Source organism: Microtus ochrogaster, unplaced genomic scaffold (assembly GCF_000317375.1).
Source record: "Microtus ochrogaster isolate Prairie Vole_2 unplaced genomic scaffold, MicOch1.0 UNK62, whole genome shotgun sequence".
In the NCBI taxonomy this organism is placed as follows: Eukaryota; Metazoa; Chordata; class Mammalia; order Rodentia; family Cricetidae; genus Microtus; species Microtus ochrogaster.
The window spans coordinates 1,047,026-1,065,345 of NW_004949160.1; the positions used below are offsets into that span (position 1 = coordinate 1,047,026).

Sequence of the window (18,320 nt, forward strand, 5' to 3'; positions counted from 1 at the left end):
ATTTTGAAGTCACTCTGAGCTATGCAAGTACCAGGTCATCCAGGGTCACACAGCAAAACTTCTTCTCTCTCTCTCCATCTCTTCCTGTCTCTCTCTCTCACACACACACACATTGGGAGGGGGTTGGGGAGGGAGGTAAAAAGAAGAGAGAGAACACAACATGCAGAGGGAAATTTTATTTATAACATTAATGAAAAATCAGACATTAAGCAGTATAATAAATAAAAGAATCCAAGTGCAGAAAATATTAAGCTATCTAGAAATGTGAACTCCCATTCATTATTTCATATATTTATTCAATCTATGTTTAGTTAAAAATCATTATAGAATTTTGAAACTTGAAATTAATAAATTATGAATTTATCCTGGAACAATTTGAAAAAGCACAGCACAGAAAATCAATGACTTGATTTGGAAGCAGGCACAAAAATATGGTGCTTAAACAACATGCACAGAAACAGAATGAGTGGAGACTGTGGAAAACCCAGAAACAGATCCAGAGGAGTCAAACAGGAATTATATACACCATAAAGATGTGAGACCACTGAGCAGTCATACGAAAGATCCAAAAGTCTGCTGCATTCTTCATCACACAGTAAAATTAAAACTGTTAAAGGAATAATGCATTAAAAAGTGAAGTAGCAGAAGAAAACGTGGCTTAGTATTTTTATAATCTGAGGTGGAGAAATTAGTCATGAAATCCAATCACTGTAAAGATGATGTTTCAACAGCAAAACCCCACTCAACCCCACAAGCAGATGGGGGTGGCTGGTCCTCAGGGTTCCACCTGTCATCATGATGGGAGGGGTACTGCTCAGAGTGGGTCTTGACTGTGACTTCAGTATCTGCAGTGGAGCCTGACTGCTGACAGAACCTTACTCTCCCTGTAGATACTGCTTGCTACACTGGTCAGGGCAGTCTATCCATGGAACATTCCTGATCAACCCAATGGCATGACTTCCCATTAAGCGTTCTGAATGCTGGGGGCTATGGGACTTAGTGACCCTTTCTACTAAGATGGTCACTGAAGTCAGGTTTCAGAAGAGTCTGGAACCTGAAAGTTGACCAAGTGGCCGTGGGTTAGCCAGTGTGAGAGAAGTGAGATTTTGGAAGGTCTCATTACGGGAAAGGTAGGGTGACAGAAGGAAAGAAAACAGACTGACATGGTTTAGTCACTGCGTTAAGTTTCCTAGGAAGCACCTTTAGCCTTTCAGCCTCTAGATCTCCCTTTCTGGGTTGTTTTTTGTTATTTAGAAAATAAAATTTTAACTGCTATGCACCATGAACAAACTCAGAGACAGACTAGGGGGAGCATTGGAAGCAAACAAGTAGCTGAAATCTCCACACTTCACGGAAAAGAAGAGTTCAACAATAGCAAGGCCAGCAACGGACAGATGCCTAGTTCACTGAAAATCAGAGGATGTTAATTAGAACAAAGAAGTACCATTTATTATTTCTTATTCTTAAAATTAAAAGGTTTGCAAGGATAAAAAATATTGATATTATTTTGTGCTGAGGGCAGAGAAACAGAGCCAGATCTTGCAGAGAATATAAAGTGTGATTTAAAAAATTATATTGACATTTACAACTTTAAACCAACCAACCCATCGATATGTCTTACTTAAATTTGATGCTATAAAAATACCTAAGATACAAACAGATATCTTCTTGCAATACTTTATAGTAGTCACATGCTAGGGATATTCTGAATATTGATCAGTTCAGACATGGTGTATAAAGGTGTAGTCCAACCTGAGACAGGATGTTATGGACTTCCTAAGTGTGAAGAGACTTTAGATGTATTGATAATAAATAAAACTGTAATACAATATACTATGTCATCTTTTTTGGGGGGGCAGTACATACATATTCCAGTCATTTGAAAAATCTCATTGTACTGTTGTATTCATTATATGTTAGAAATAAGATTAGGATTCAGTGGAGGAAGCCTCAATTTTGCTAGCTACACACACACACACACACCATACATACCATACCACGTTCCACACACACAAAGATGAGTACACATCTCAGGACTTATCAGGACCTAAACTGTTACTTGCTTTTTCTCTTGACCCCATCTGCTTTCAACCTGCTCCTCTACTTGTGAGATAAATAAAGTGGGACAGCACATGTTTACAGAGAATTTTAAAATCATGATGAAATGAACTTAAAGGCTGGTTTGCTTATCAATTATCTACCACGAAGTAGCAGTTCCAAAGAATGCAAGCGGCAGGCTCCTGAGGATTCCTTGTCCTCAGAGCCTTCTCCCCCTGGTTCTCAGCTCCAATACCGTGTGTCCACACCACTTGCTGTGCTGGGTGTGCCTGGGCTTCAGATGGGAGCAGGGTTCTTGCCTTTGCAGAATTCATCATCTCACAGAAACACCACACGAGGCATGGTGGCACACCTTTAATCCCAGCACTAACGAGGATAACTCTGAGTTTGAAGCCAGCCTAGTCCACATGGTGATCCCAAGCCAGACAGGACTAATAGTAAGACCCTGTCTCAAAAAACAAAAGCAAGCAAGCAAACAAAGAACAGCAACAAAACAACCCCCCCAAGTCCATGGGTAACAAGAAATGACTAGTCAGAGGCTTAGTTTCCTGCTGCTGTGGACCACCTACCCAGATGACCTGCCTCTCCACGAGCCTGGTGTCGTTGTTCCCGGATGGGCCTGTCCCCATCTTCTCACTTGGTTGCTTGGTTGTTGTCCTGATGCCCAGCACCTGATGCTTTCCTGTTTCTAAGAAGCACTGATGATGTGGTTCTACTTTGCCTTATGTGTAAATACACAACTGCCCTCAGTGTCCAGAACCCATGTAGCTTTCCACTTGACTCCTTAAGCTCTCTCCTGAAGCCTCTTCCCTAAAACACCTGTGTGAACTGGTAGTTCAGAGCTGAAAAATTTAGAGGTGCTGTCATGGGCACCTTTCCAGTGCCTGCGGAAGTGGTTTCCCCAGCAAGCTCTCTAGGGAAGGGGCTTGCTGGGGAAGCAGTGCCTTCCTTCACTAGCTTTAGAAATAAGCAACCCACGGAACAGAAAGGAAGAGAAAGCCATCCACCAGGCTTTATCTGAGCCTGGTAACAGAGAGGGGAGTGTGAGGGAGAACAAGAGGGAGATGTAGTTAATTACCCGTCCAAGCAAAGGTGAACGCGGGAGATGGCGAGACCCATTTACAGGAGGGAATAGACCCATCATTGAGACTAGAGAAAGGGAGGATTGTTCAGGGCCAGGAAAGCAGCTCGATGTTCAGATTCCATTCCCTTTCTGGAGCTCTGGAGGGAGAAAGGTCATGACTTGGGCTGGGAAGGTACACTTAGCAGACTGGGAGGGGGCTGCTATCTTAGGTCCAGTTCTGGGCTTGCAACTTGCCCCACCCCAAGGGAATGGACTTCATTCCTTTCTGGAAGCTGGTATGGGCTGGCAGAGGAAGGGGTACCCTGGGAGAGTCCCACATTACCATCACAAGGGCTGTCAGACCCCACAATGCAGTGGGGCCCCAAATGCAGGGTAACCCTAACCCTGCAGTGATTGAAACAGATAGAGGGGGAGCTCTGCCACACAATGCCGGTCCTGGCCCCTCTCCTCCTCCTCCTTGCACTTCCTCAAGAGCCTTTGTCTTCTGGTCCCTTGGGCTTGGAGGCTCTCTCATTCCCCACAAATGCTGCCCATTAACCTCAGAATGAGGCCTCCAGGGGAAGGCCTGGCCCTTTCTCTTCGAGCTTCACCTCTCAGAGGCTCTTCTGGTTCTCCCCTGCCTGCTAAGCAAAAAAGATGCCCAGCTGTGAAAAAAACATGCCTGGGTTTGAATCATGAGCAGCTGGTCCTTCCTGGGCTGGTGCTCAGAGATGGTGGAAGGTGCTCTGGGGTGAGCAGCCTGGGACAGCCCAACGACCACACCAGACGCTTTGCCCTGTGCCCCAAAGTGCAGAGTCCTCTGGAAGCTCAGTACACATCTTGGTATGACTGCTGAAAACAAAGCTGTTCTGATCATTTGGAGTGACCTGGGCTTCTTCCTGAAAAGGGTGAGCATCAGTCTTCAAAATATGCCAGCACTTGGGGAGGCAAAGAGAGAAAGAAAGTCACGGTTCAGAGCCTCCAGTGTTCACTCACAGGGAAATCCATCTCTAAAGGGATTTTGTTATCATTTGGAGTATTTTAGTCATGCCTCTTTCTTAGACACTGACGAAAGCCACAGCTGCCTTCCAAAAGAAAGAAGCACGGGTGGATGGAAACCCACGGACGCCATGCTATCAGGAGGAGTATACATTCTGGCACAGAACTGAGAGCAGAGGAGGCTCCACGTGGAATGAGGGCAGGCTTCTCTTGAAGGCTGGCTTTACTCAGAGCCGGCAGCTGGTGGTCCTGGTTCCCGCACAGGGGTGTGAGGTGCACATCTCCCACCAGCCTTGTCCTGGGCTTGGCGAGGAAGCCAGAGACAAGGCAGCTATGGGAACATCTGTGAGATGCTCAGCTGAGAGGCATGCTATAAACTGGAGGGAAGTGATGTCACGGTCTTCAACAGTGCACAGCTACGGCAGGCCAGGCACGGCAACCTCCACAGCTCTCACATTTTACAATACCCCTGTAAATTAGGAACCACTCTAACGTCACTAGAGAGCTAGCAAATGAACTGTTCAAGAGGAATGGAAGCCCAGGTCTTTTGTCAGCAGAGCCCACAACAGTGTCAGGCTGTTGGCTTGGTATTCTTTCCAGCCTCTTCGGAGGGTAAGCAGGCTGGGCCTGTTGCATGGACATTTCTACTCAGCATGGTTGTCAAGTGCCCAAAGGGCCTTCACTGTCTCCCAGCATCTAACAGGCTAGGGGCAACTTCAAGCTCTAATGCGATCTGCACCTCAAGCACTCCTGTCGAGCCCTACAGTTAAATCATAAGGCCATGCTGACGGGCACTTGCTCTCTCTCCTGTCTTCCTTTCAGACCTTTCTTTACATGGCCTACTGCTCAGCTCCCTCGCTGCCAGGCTAGCTTTGCTCTGGATCATCCTGTATCGCTCCTGCTTGGCTGGAGCCTGTCCCCGTGGAGTAGGTGAACAGCCCATCCCAGTACCCCAATAGACTAGGCACTTCAATGTGTGTTTCCTGGTGGCTGTGCCAGTGTCTGTTATACATCTTAACAACACCTGAGGTCACAATAGGGCCTCTCCACACCAGCTCCTGTCTTGCTCTGCTCCTCAGGCAGCTCAGTGGGACACACTGCCTGCCATTCAATATTTATCACAAACCAGAGTCACACTGTGCCAAAGGAATAAAAACCTCACAAGAAACATAGTGGTTATTGGAACAGGTATGTAGATTCTCATATTTAATGCCAGTTAAAAGAAGAAGGTATACAGGGCAATGGGTTACACATGCTCTTTCCACAGAGGAGCCCCCCCTTATGCAGTCGCCTGCAGCGGAGCTACTCTCCTGGTGAGCACGAGAGGAAAAGGTTCCTTTTAGAGGTACAGATGGATCTCACTGCATTTCTCCCACAAATGTGGAACTGTGCAAAATGAAAAGGCTATTTATAACACGTCAGTGAGGAATGGCTGAAAGGCAGGTGAATAAAGGAAGGGGAGGGGTGTTGGAGGGAGGCGGGTACAGCAAAAGTAGTGTGGAGGAGACCTGGTGAAGCCAACCAAACCTGCACTCAGGGGTCTAAGTAGGAAACTCCTGGCCAGTGCCACCCCTGGGCCTGGGACCTGCTGAAATAGATGCTGTGGAGCAAATGGACTGTTGGACCCGGTTTATGATGGAGTCACTGGGAGACACTCCTTTTACTAACAGTGACTCTGTGGGTTCCCATGTGCAGGCCCTGTTCTTCTCAACCCACACCAGGCTCATCTGGTACTAAAAGGTTTTTTTTATCCCCCCATGAATGGCAAAAGTAAGTGAGCCTCTGCCTAACCATGGCTCACAAACCAGACTGTCTTCACGGGTGTAGATCTGGTTGGAAGGCCAGACCTCCAGGCAGCAGTGTCTTACCACACTTGAGACTCTTCAGGACATGTCTGCCTGCAGGCATCTGAGATAAGGCCACAGTGTCTGAGGCCTACAGGCATGCATACTGTGTTCAAGTCCTCAGGGACAGCTCAGCTTTAGGCCTTATGGATAAAATGAAAAAAAAAAAAGTTCTACTTCATCAATTCATAATCACCTTGACATTGAAGGCCTCTGGCTTTCACAGGTCAGAAGTAGCATGCTGCTTTTTGTTAGGGAACAGTGAAGGAAGATGCAGAGGCAGGAGGAGAAAGGCCAGGTGGCCATGCTCACACACCCTGAGATTGGATGAAATTCCCATCAGCAGGACTCTGCTGTGGAAGGCAGAGTGGTCCTGCTCCTCCAGCTGTTTTCATTCATTCTGTGACAGTTCCTCTGGGGCAGAGTGGAGACTAGACAAGCAGCAAGATGGTGTCTAGAAGGACAAAAGCTGTGACAGGCCAGCAGTCTCTCTACACTGAAGGCTGACAAGCACTGGTAAAAGGCCGTTCCTTCCTTCTCAGTCAGCAGGACTTCAGGTTAGTGGAATCAATTCTCGGCCTTTACATCTATCCAGGGCTTGGAGACACCACTTTGTCTTCTTTCCCACAGGCCTCTGCTTCCCTTGGCTAACCAAGTTTTGGGTGTTCTTATGAGACTCTCCTTCTGAACCTCTGCACCATTGTGTAGCCCATTGATTAGGCTTGCAGGCATCTGCAGAGCATGAGTGGCTTGATCTTTCGTTATAGGAAGCTGTACAGTGGTATTTAAGATGGCTATGGTAAGGGTGGGGTGTGTTCAAGATGGGGTAGGCTACAGTGGGCTGGGAGATACAGAAGCACTGCTGTCCCAGAAGCACACAGTAGGTGACAAAAGCAATGAGAGTTTGACCAGTCTTTCTCCTCATCACTTTTGTGGCATCTTGGATAGTGTTCTATGATGCAATTACTCTTACAATCAGTTAGCCTAACAGCTTCCACAACTGAGTGCGCAGACACCTCTGACTAATGGCACAGGAAAGCCCTGGCCATGTCTCGGTAGTCTACCTGGCTGGTCCAGGCTCCAGAGATTAAAGATAGGATTTCAGGAAAGCGTATGAGGTGAGGCCAAGGTACAGCTCAGAAGATGGGAGCCCTGGGCTTGGGCAAGATGAGCTTTGTCTCTATGATGTGACTTAGTTGATGACAGCTGGGCCAGAGGCAACAAACCTCAGCTACAGCTGACCTTGTCTACCTCATGGTGACAGATCCATGCCCAGAAACATCCAGTCCTGGGGAGGCTGTGCCCATCGTGTAGGGCTTAGGACATTTGCTTTAAAGGTGGTAGCCAGAAGGCTGTTGTTAAAACGTAAGTGAACAATCTCAAGAAGTCATCAGGCTTTCCTCAAAGTGAAAGCACCCAGGCTGTTTTCGGGCTTTGGGGGTTCAGACCACGTAGATGCTGCTGCAGAAGGCAAGTATGAGACTCTCCTCAGGAACCTTCAAAAGCCACTGCTGATCTATATTATGAACCTAGTGTTATGGTCATGAAAGAAGGGACAGAGATGAATGGAAAAGAAACCCAAATTGGCTTTCAAGATACAGAAAAACAACTCATCCAGTGAGGCAACTAGCAAGTTCAGCATGGGCCCAAGTGTACAACTCTGCTAACTACCCCTCTCCAGCCACAAGGTCTGGTTAGACTCCACTAGTGAAACTGCCACCTATGGCACCAGAGTGAAAGTGTCATCTTGCCACACACCTCACTCTTATGGCCAGTAAGTAAGCCAACAAGGCAGATGAATATCCTAAACTGAGGCTGGCTTTGGTATACTACATAGCTATGTCTGCCAGGCTCTCCTATGCACTTAAGTGAGCACTTAAGAGCAAGCAGGATACATATTTTACTTCCTCATCTCAACTCCCAGCACAGGTACCCACCAAATTTGTAGAGCCCTGGATAAGAGGAAGCTCATCATATTAGCACTGACAGTGTATCCTTCCCAGGATAACAAAGAAAGTATGGCAGCCCCCCTCCCCCCGACTATGCCCCTCATGTTCTTGATTATTCTTGTGCCTCTCTTACTATAGGGAAAGGTTATATGAATACTGTACAGGGGTTAATAAAAAAATACATATGCTCTCTTTGAGGAAGAATGCACAAATGCAGGGCTGGCCCTGGAGAGATCCTGGACCATGGGCTATGGCAAATGGTCTCTGTGGGCCCAAGGCCAACATTCAGGAGTGGTGGCTGCTGATGAGTCCTCGGAGCTGCTTGGCCACAGTGTCAATCAATTTCTGCTTGTCTCGTTCATTTTTCCGGAACTGTGCAAACATGTTATTCTTGCGGCTAGTATCTTTCATCCTAAATAGAGGAGAGAAAGGGGGCAAGGTGTTTGAGATAGTACCAGACAAAGGACAGGCAGGGAGTAGGATGGATGGCAATATGCATCTTAACCATTCCCATAGTAGAAGAGTCCAGAATATTCCCATTGTCTAGCTACCTACTCATGATGAAGCTGTCCTTCAGGCACCTACTACCTTCCTGACTTCATTTGCCTTTGATAAAGAGCAAGCTTTGGAGGGGTCAGGTCCTTATCCTCATACCTTCCCCATCTGCTCAACCCTTATATCTTCAGATGGGCACCTTTATAGGAGTCTGAGACATGTCACAGCTCTGCTGGCCAGCAGACTCCTAAAATTGTCTGGAGTGCACTTATTTCATTATCCTGCTTAAACATAAGAGACGGAATTTGGAAGGTAAGGCAGAAAAATATTGTCTTAAAATGAATTACAGGAGATCATAAGTCACCAAAGAGCCACTGTGCATCTCTAAGCCCTACTCACTCTAACTGATCATTCTTTCATGGCCTGGAAAAATGAGGAGTTAGTCTCTTCATTAGTTTCAGGAATATGGGCAAGAAGTACTATGATACCATGTGGGCACAGTACTGAGAAAAGCTGGGCATCTTCCCAGTTAATAAAGTTAGGCTTTATGTGAAACAGCCTGAACTCTCAATGATTGTGTATAACCTCAAGATTTTTGTTTTGGGTTCTGCTAAAGCTCTACGGATGATATTACTGGAGTATAAATAATGGATATAGTTCTGTCAAGTGGATGGCCCTAACGAGGAGGCAGGGTTAAAGAAAGTAAGGCCAAGCTGACATTACTGCAGTCTCTATGTTCAGCCAAGCCACCAGGACAGAGTCCAGGACTATGCTGTTCTCTGTAAAGGTCCTGTTATACATGGCATCCAATGCTGATGACTACTATGGTCTAGCCTCTGAACCCTGATTCCCAGCCCACAGGTCTGGTGGGCTGGCTGGCACCTTTGTTCTTGGAATTGAAATGGCTTTCTGTTCTTAGGGCTATATGAGAAAAGTCCAGAGGGTCTAAATTACTCCCAGGCATACTTCCCAAAGGTCTTTGGCCAATCCTGATCCTTCTTTCTTCCTCAAAGGGGAGTCTTTTGAAGAGAAACCTAGTTGGAGGCCATGAATCAAGACAGAAATTCCAGAAAGGTAATTTACATTGTGTATAGATGCTACATGCCAGGCACAATGTGTGCTCATCTGTGTTTATATAGCCACTGGAAAGCATATAGTTCATAAGGGCATTCTGACTATCAAGGAAGCATAGCTGTCTGGCTCTTTGACAGTGACAGTCAAAACTAACAGTGACTTTTCTCCCCAGTTTAAGCTCAGAGCAACTCTTTCAGGCTAGAGTTTTTCATCCAGCATGGAGCTCCTGCCCACATGTGGAAGCCTGCGCTAGGCTAGGAAGGGGAGCAGATGACTTGACTGGGTTGGAAAGAAAGCTTTCCCTAATGCCCTTACGGCGGCGCTGGGGAGAACAGTTTGCTACTTTAAGCACTAGCTGCACAGTTTTGTTTGTGAATCTGGCAGTTTTAGATTATTCTGAAGGACTCCCTTCCTTTTGTTGGATAAGCTGTAAATCCAGACAACACAAAACTAACAGGAAAGAGGAAACAGAGAAGACCTTTCTATATTTGTGGGACATTTGGCTTGACTGATGTTATAATTTCCTGCAGTAGTGAAGAAATAGATAGCTAGAAATGGCCTGTAGCTCAAGAGGAGGACTCTGTACTTCATAGGAGAAAGAGAAGAGTCAAGAGGCAAGAACTTTTTGGTCACTGAAGCCTTTGGTTGGAATCTTGTTCTCAGGTGCCCCGAAAGCTCACAGTGACATGATAGTTTGTACCCACGTGGGAATGTACAAAACTAAGTGAACTCTCCCTTCTCTGATCCTTCTTCAAGTCTCACATTCTTTTTTCCTCTAGTTGGGCCACCTTTCAGTCACACAGGGACTTTCCTTTTTTTAAGATAGTACTGGCAATGAGCTGGGTTCTTCTGTCTTGCCTCACTAGGAAGAACCAGATTTGGAAAGAGAATCTGGTAGGCATGGCTAAGCAGTTGCCTCTGAGGAAGCAGGAACAGGTCAGAGGAGAGAAGGAATTCCTCTGAGGCTAGGAGATGCGGATATTTTGGTGACTTGGGGGAGCCCTTGCATTCAGATGTTGGAAAAGATGTCAGGTTCACTGATGGCTAGGGCGCAGCACACAGCTTTGTTGCATGCTAGGCCAGAATGGAGAGACATCACCAATCGCCATACCTAAAGAAGAGTAAAGGACCTCAAGATAAGTGCATGAGTACCAGATCAAATACCAGACTATCTCCCCATTTCTACTTTGCAATGAGAACATTGGGCCTGGTTTGCCTCTGATAAGGAATCATCATAGGAGATGTGGGTTCTAGATCCTAAAGCCATAGGCCTTTGTCCCCAAGAGCTGTTATTTGCTAAGGAGTTCTTCTGTCAGGGCTGAACTGCAGGCCCTGAGTCACTAAGAGTACAAAGCATGTCAGAAAGCTGGGTGGGAAGAGATTCTTTCCCTAGTGCTGATGGGAAAAGTTCCTGCCATCATTCCCACCCCAAAATGAACTAGTAAACCACAGGTCTGTAAGGCAAAAAGAAAGAGGAAGTGCCTAGCTGGGTGGCACCAGGCTGGTTTAAAAGATTAGTTTGTCAGGATGGAGACCACTGATAGGACCAGCATTTTAGTTTAGTTATTGACATCATTGAGAAAACTGGAAGGACTTGCCTCAGAGTGATGGAAAACTCTCGAGTGAACAATATACTTACTCTCTAGATATCCTAGAGAAAAAAGTCATTGGAAGAGAGAACCATGGGAGAAAGTTAACATGAAACCATCAATTCCCAGCATATCCCTTGGCTTCAAACAAAGAGCCCAAAATATTGTTCTTGTCTATTCTCTGCTTTCTGCTTACATCTGGCATGTTCTCCAACACCCCCCACCCCAATAAGAAAGACACACCTTGATTTCTGTTTTTGTCTAAAGCTCTACTTTGACCTCTTGGACTTCAGCCTTTGCCTTTCTAGGGCTGGAGAAGGCTTGGCTGCCCATCCATGTGGACTTTCTACACTGCCTTGATGCAGGTAACTAGTCATGTCTTAAATAGCTCTTTGACATGGGTCTGCCAGTCCTCAGTAGGTTGGCAAAACTCAGAGCCAGGTTACAATGCATACCACTGGCACCTGTGTGTCACAATGGCTAGCTTTGAGATGTTGGGTGTTAGATAACTCAGTGAAACCACATTTCTGAGGAGGTCTGCTCTACAGATTATTAAGCCCCAAGGACTAGGACATGCTCCTTTGCTTACCAGACTGGCCTGAACCAAAACCATGTCATCTTACTATCTTCCACTGTCTTCTTTAGGTAGACACTTAGTCTAATTAGACTACAAGGCATACAGAATCCCATGCTGATTTGTACTTATGGCTTGCTGGAACTAAGAATTAGGAATGGACTACCAAGTGCAATGGTCAATATGGCTGGAAGCACCTGAGTTAGCTTCAAGAACAAGTATGTTTTCCAAGGCACTAGAAACAGGAAAATGGCCTTATATACCAACTACCCTTTACCCTTCCCCCACCTCTCCATACAGAGCACAGGGCTGTGTACTCACTTCTCAAGCAGGGTCAGAGCAGTCACAGGATTCACTCGGAGATACTTGCAGTTGGGTTGTCCATAGTCAGCAAGGTATGTGGACCAATCCCACTGAATGAAGAGGTCCAATAGCTGAAAAATACCCCGATCCCCATACCAAGGGTTAACCAGAACCTCAGAAATCCTAAAATTCTTTACTACCAGCTAACTCTTGAAACACTGAAATAACATCTAATAAAAGCAAATACAGCTGCAGACCACACTAGAAATAGGAAAATAACCACGTAAATGTCAGATGATAGAGTAATTTCCACCACAAGGACAAGTCCATCACTGAGACTTCATACTAGCAGTGAGCCTTAGAGACCAAACTATGGAAAAACTATTTGGGGCTGACCTCACATATAGAACCCATAGGAATCATCCACTTATTCATTTGAGAAATGCCTATCATAAGCTTTCTGCATACCAAATCTACTGAGGCACTCAGAATTCAACAATGAACAAATTAGGTGGGTGCAGCCCAGAGCCACAATGAGACTTCAACCTCAGTTGGTCAGTACTGGTGCTTCCCATATTCTTAGAGGCCAGAAGAGGGCATTGAATCTCCTAGGACTGGAGTTACAGATGGTTGTGAGTCACCATGTATGTGTTTGGAACCAAACCTGAGTCCTTTGCAAGAGTAGCCAGTGTTCTTAATCTCTGAATCATCTCTCTAACACCTGGTTAATATTTATTTATTTAGCAATCAAAATGGTTTAAATATGAATGTAATTCATAAGAACAGTAACAACAACTAAAGTAGTACATGTTTTTTCCTCAATAAAAATAGGCCAGTCTCTAGAAGGTCTCATTCTATGAAGACACCATTTTCAACATTTTCAAGTCTTAGTAAAAGGAGCCTGTGGAATCCACCATCTGTGTGTTCTACTTCATGCCCTCAACAACCTTACAAAAAGCATCCCAACACAAGAGATTATATTTGCAGAGTGCAATGCTGAAGCGACAGAACTGAGATTGAGCGCTACAATCACATTTCTGTGTGTTAAATTGTTACTTAATTATTTATTTAGCTCATTGGTCCAATAGCATAAAAAGAGAGAACAGCATCTTAAAATTCATCTCATTCTATGTTCAGAGATAAAAGGGTTAACCATTCTTCATTTTCTGGAGGCAAGCCTAGTTTAGAGTCTGATGGCAATCACACACAGGTAGTTTTCAAAGCTACTGCATGAAGAGGATGCTGAAGGCCACCTCTATATAGTATATGATAACATAATGACTCTTGCATTCACCAATTCAGGCACACTCCCCAAATATTCCCAATAGCCCAGTTTTATTTCTGTCCAGAAGGCTGGGTACCAAAGATCAGATATAAGCACGTATATATATGCAGCAAGATTACAGTCAACAGACTCTGAAAATTGGAAATGGCAGACATAGTGAGGCTGATGCTGGTTCAGCCACATCACCCTTCTGGGCTGGGGTGCCCTGGGTAATATTTAAATGGACAGAAATACACTGCTCTTGCTTGATTAAATACTTTTCCTTATCTAGAATATCTAGGTAGACACTTTTCTGATCTACTTTAGGTAGACACTTTGTCTAATTAGACTACAAGGCATACAGAATCCCATTCTGATTTGTACCTATGGCTCGCAGGAACCAAGAATTAGGAATGCACTACCAAGTGCAATGGTCAATACTGTTTATAAACTTAGGCTCTCCCACTACCTTCCTACTTTCTGGATTGGCCACTGATCCAGCTTTCATTCTGCTATTAGGAAATGCTCCTCTTTCTCTCCTGTGTGCATTTTCTACTGGTATGGACTCTGAGATTCCCACTTTTTTATTATTACTTAGTTTATTTATTTCACATCCCAACCATAGCCTTCCTCCTCTCCCTCCCTCCCCACCCATCCCCCACCCAACCACCAGTTCGCCCTTCCTCCGTAATTGTTCAGAAAGGGGAAGGCCTCCCATGGGTTTCAGCAAAGCATGGCATATCAAGGTGCCCTAAGACCAAGCAGCCTGCCCCCCACGCCCTGTATTCAGGCTGGAAAAGGCAATTCAGCATGAGGAATAGGTTCCCAAGAGTCAGTCAAAGCACCGGGGACAGCCCTTGCTCCCATTGCAGGAGTACATACAGACCAAACTACCCAACTGTCACATAGACTCAGAGGGCCTAGGTTGGTGAGTACATACAGACCAAACTATCCAACTGTCACATAGACTCAGAGGGCCTAGGTTGGTCCCATTCAGGCTCCCTAGTTGTTGGTTCAGACTCTGTGGGTTCCCATGCACCGGGCTAGTGGTTTCTCTGGGTTCTCCTGTGATGTTCCTGACCCTCCTGTTCCCTCTCCTCAGCAGGACTCTCCAAATGTGACTCAATGTTTGCCCATGGGTCTTTGCATGTGCCTCCATCAGTCACTGAATAAAGGCTCTCTCTGCTGACAACCAGGGTAGTCACCAATAGGATCCCCACTTTTAATGGCTTATTCTTATATATACTGTTTCGGGACTCAGACTGTCCTAACATTGGCAAACAGGAGTCCTTGCAAGTTAGGCATGTGTTCCTGTGCTATGACCCATAATTTCTGGAGTACTTCAGACAAAGCTTTCTAGTACAACAGGACTTGCATTAAACCAGCTCAGTGTGGCAATCAGCCATTACTTTTTAAAAATAAGATTCTTTTAAGAGGAATGATATGAAAAAAGGGCTTTTGGTGCCAGGTGTGCTCCCTGCTACTGGAATACCTCTGTTCCCTGCTATTGGGGAGACAACCTATATATGTAATATGCAGGTTAAAAACCCAGGTGAGTTTCAACCCTCTCACAGGTTCTCTTGTTCTCCTGGTAAGAACCCTGACTTTCAGCATCTTTATTTAATTTGATCAACCTTACATATATCTGAAATGGACTCAGGACTGTTTGTATATACCACTAAAATAACAACCAACAAACCAAACAAGGGGGATGAAGATGGAGCTCAGGATTTGCTTGAGATTCTTCCTCCTACCATCAAACACCGCAGTCATAAATAATACGGATAATTCCCCTTCCTGTTTAACTCAATGCAACTGGTTCAGTTTGGTTTTGCTTGTTTTTAAAATTATGTTCTTCCCTCCCCTCTATCCTTGTTTGTTTCTAAATCTTCACTGATTCTGTTTCTGAATTAGGGGCTCCCCTGAAGCTAGATAAACAACTTTTTTGTTGTTGTTTTGTTTTTCAAGCCAGGGTTTTTCTGTGTAGCTCTGGCTGTCCTGGAACTCACTATGTAGACCGGCTGGCCTTGAACTAGACCAAACTTCTTAAAGACTTTATTTACTTATTTTTATTTTTATTTATTTATTTATTTATTTATTTATTTATTTATTTATTTATTTTTATTTGTAGCTAAGAGAGCTGGAAAAATCCAAAAGACTCAAAGGCAAAACCCTTTTTCCAAGCTTAGCTATGTAAACAAAGAACAGACAGGTTCTAACAGGACAAATGAAAAATTTCAGGGAAGACCTTTGGGGTGGAACAGCATAAAGATGGGCCAAACTTATAATTCGTGTTTCTCCAAACCAACTTGCCAAGTAGACCAAGCCTAGGGTCTTTCCAAGTGGCAATAGGGAAAAGACTGTCTGAGGACAAAGGAAGATCAAACTGGAGAGATTCATCCGTGCTAGGAAAGCACCCAGCTTTGGATATGTGACTTTGGAGTTCCAAGGGAAGGTACTCATAGCAGTGCAGAAGAGCCCAGAGGATTCTGGTCATGTCTGCACCAGCTCCACTGGGTAGCACCGATGCAACCTCATACTGTCAAAACTTCCCTCTTTCTAGCACGATACAAAGATTCCACAGAGAACAAAGAATGGCAGGAGCAAAGGTAGGTACACACAGCAACGGACACTTTGACAGAAGCCACATCCTGCTTCCCATAGACTTAATTTGTTGACAAGTTTTCTCTTGAACAGGCCCACTGATTCTTGTAGAAACTGCTCTGAAAGTAGGAACGCCCTTGAGGTGAAAGGAAAACTTGACTTTATACCTTATATACATTCAAATGAATTCTTCATGCTAAACAGGATAGAGTGCAAGATAATTACGATAGCATGTCTGAGATACCTATGTAATCCCACAAAATTCTAAATATGCTGTCTTCTGTAAGTACAGTCTCCTTATGTAGAGAACAGGAACATCAGAACACTAGGCAGGCATCCCTTGCTCTCTGATAGTCTTGACAGGATAACATTCATTACATCATCAAAGCAGTTTTCATAATGTACAACCTGCAGGTACTTTTTAAGGAAGCAGCATGGCATAACAAGAACAAATGCAGGCTCAGGGTTCCCCAACTGAGAGTGTGATCACAGATAAAGCTTCTATCAACAGCTGAGGGCATGCCAAGAGAAAGACTGTAGAGAAACTGCTTAGCAGCAGACCCGACCATGACCCATCTGTGTTTATTGCCAGGATTTCCCCTGACCCCATGCCCTTAGCCATGCAATTCAAAGAACAGCTTTGGTTTGCCTCTTCCATGACCTCAGAAATGTTTCCTGATACAGACATCTGGACAAACGTCAGAAAAGGAATGATGAACTTTAACAAACAGTACCAACAATGTAGCAAGCACTCCTGGGTATCACATAGAGAAGATAGTGAGATGTAGGTCCAGTCTTGAACTGAGGCTGGTAAATGAGCAGATTTAGAGTGATGGACAATAAGATACTTTAAGAGGATGATACAGTTCACAAGAAAAGCTTATAGACCCAGGCCAGGCAGGTGGGGATTGGCAGGGGTGGGGTGAGGGTGCTGGGCAAGGAAGCTGACAAGGCATTCTCTGGGGGAATACTTTGGATATAAGTAGGAGAAAGGAAGCAAGGAACAAGTGGCCTTGAGTTGCTAAGTTAAGGGCATTGAGTTTCAGCTGGAAGCCTCTCTACTTGTTTTACCAAGGATGCTCCCAGATATTTTCTAGGGCAGAAGATAGAAAACTGTAATCACCACCTATTTTTCAAAAAATATTTTAGCCGGGCGGTGGTGGCGCACGCCTTTAATCCCAGCACTCGGGAGGCAGAGGCAGGTGGATCTCTGTGAGTTCGAGACCAGCCTGGTCTACAGAGCTAGTCCAGGACAGGCTCCAAAGCCACAGAGAAACCCTGTCTCGAAAAAACCAAAAAAAAAAAAAATTATTGGAACAGAGCTGTGTTCACTGGATAACATCATATGTACGGCTGCTTTTATGTAGCATTAGCTGAGGCCAGTAGCTATGACAAACACCATCACATGCCAGGAAAACCTAAAGCTGTACTCTTCGACTTTTCAGGGAAGTTGAGCTTTAGATCCAGGTCAAGAAGGACAACGCGCGTGTGCGTGTGTGCGTGCGTGCGTGTGTGTGTGTGTGTGTGTGTGTGATAAGATGTAAGATCTATCATATCTATTAAATTAAAGGAAAGCAAGAAGGCAAAGTACTCAATCACGAGGCAGTGGTAAGAACTTCATTATTATGACAACTGGCACCAGAACTCCTTTAGGAGAGAGAAGTGTTTGGTGAGATTTTCTGTTTCAAGTGTTTCTGCTTGCGTGAGCTCCTCAAGATAAAGAGGCATCTGCAGATAAAGGAGGAGAAATCTGTGCTCCTGGTTAAGAGGCAGAGCTGGAAGAAAGGCAATTTAACTAGTGTGTGAGAAGGGCTAAGAAGAAAATCTCTAATGGTTTTAGGGCCTGGACAACTCTGGAGACCAGGAGACCGAGTAAGGAGTTTTTCAACGCTGTTGCTGTCTAGTTTAGACAAATCTCTGGTTCCAGATACTTAAGGAAGGCTGGCAGGCTGGCTCCTCCCTCTCCCCTGCCTCTCTTTGTGTGTCTCAAAGCAAAACTAGATAGCTGCAAGCTTACTGCACAAACAGAAGCCCAGGAGGCACAGAGATGGACAATACACAAGGGCTCACGGCAATCCAAAGGAGGCCTCTGGATTTTCCACAGGTGATAAAACTGGGACTGGAGAAGCCTCTGGGGCTCTCTGGATCTCAACCCAAACCTTGCAACAATGGTTATGCTGCAAGCTCAGTCCTGGAGCTTCCAGGAGCGTGTGGTATCCTCCTTTCCCCTGAAGGGAAAGAGAGAAGGGAAGGGAAGGAGCGAATCTTGGGTGTGTGGTTGGTTCTTTGCTGTTCTTTTAATCCTACCACTTGGATGCAGACATCATGAACCTCTGTTTCAGTGGACAACTGGGCAACAGCAGTTTCTTCCTAAGGAAAACATTACCTTTATTTATTTGTTTGTTTGTTTGTTTGTTTGTTTTGGTTTTTCGAGACAGGGTTTCTCTGTGGCTTTGGAGCCTGTCCTGGAACTAGCTCTTGTAGACCAGGCTGGTCTCAAACTC

At 45.1% G+C, this 18,320-nt stretch overlaps 1 protein-coding gene and 1 pseudogene across 1 annotated transcript in view; both read right to left on the bottom strand.

The window, feature by feature from the left end:
• Positions 1–206: 206 nt before the first annotated feature.
• The window catches only part of Exoc6b (exocyst complex component 6B), a 500,761-nt gene continuing 482,647 nt past the window's right edge, over positions 207–18,320 (bottom strand). The window contains exons 21-22 of the mRNA XM_005369834.2: positions 11,967–12,079; positions 207–8,325 (exon numbers count right to left, since the gene is read on the bottom strand). Coding sequence (XP_005369891.1) covers positions 8,199–8,325; positions 11,967–12,079 — 240 coding nt within the window. The 3' untranslated portion in view covers positions 207–8,198. The remainder of the gene's footprint in view (positions 8,326–11,966; positions 12,080–18,320) is intronic.
• Positions 13,172–13,463, bottom strand: LOC102000490 (annotated as a pseudogene).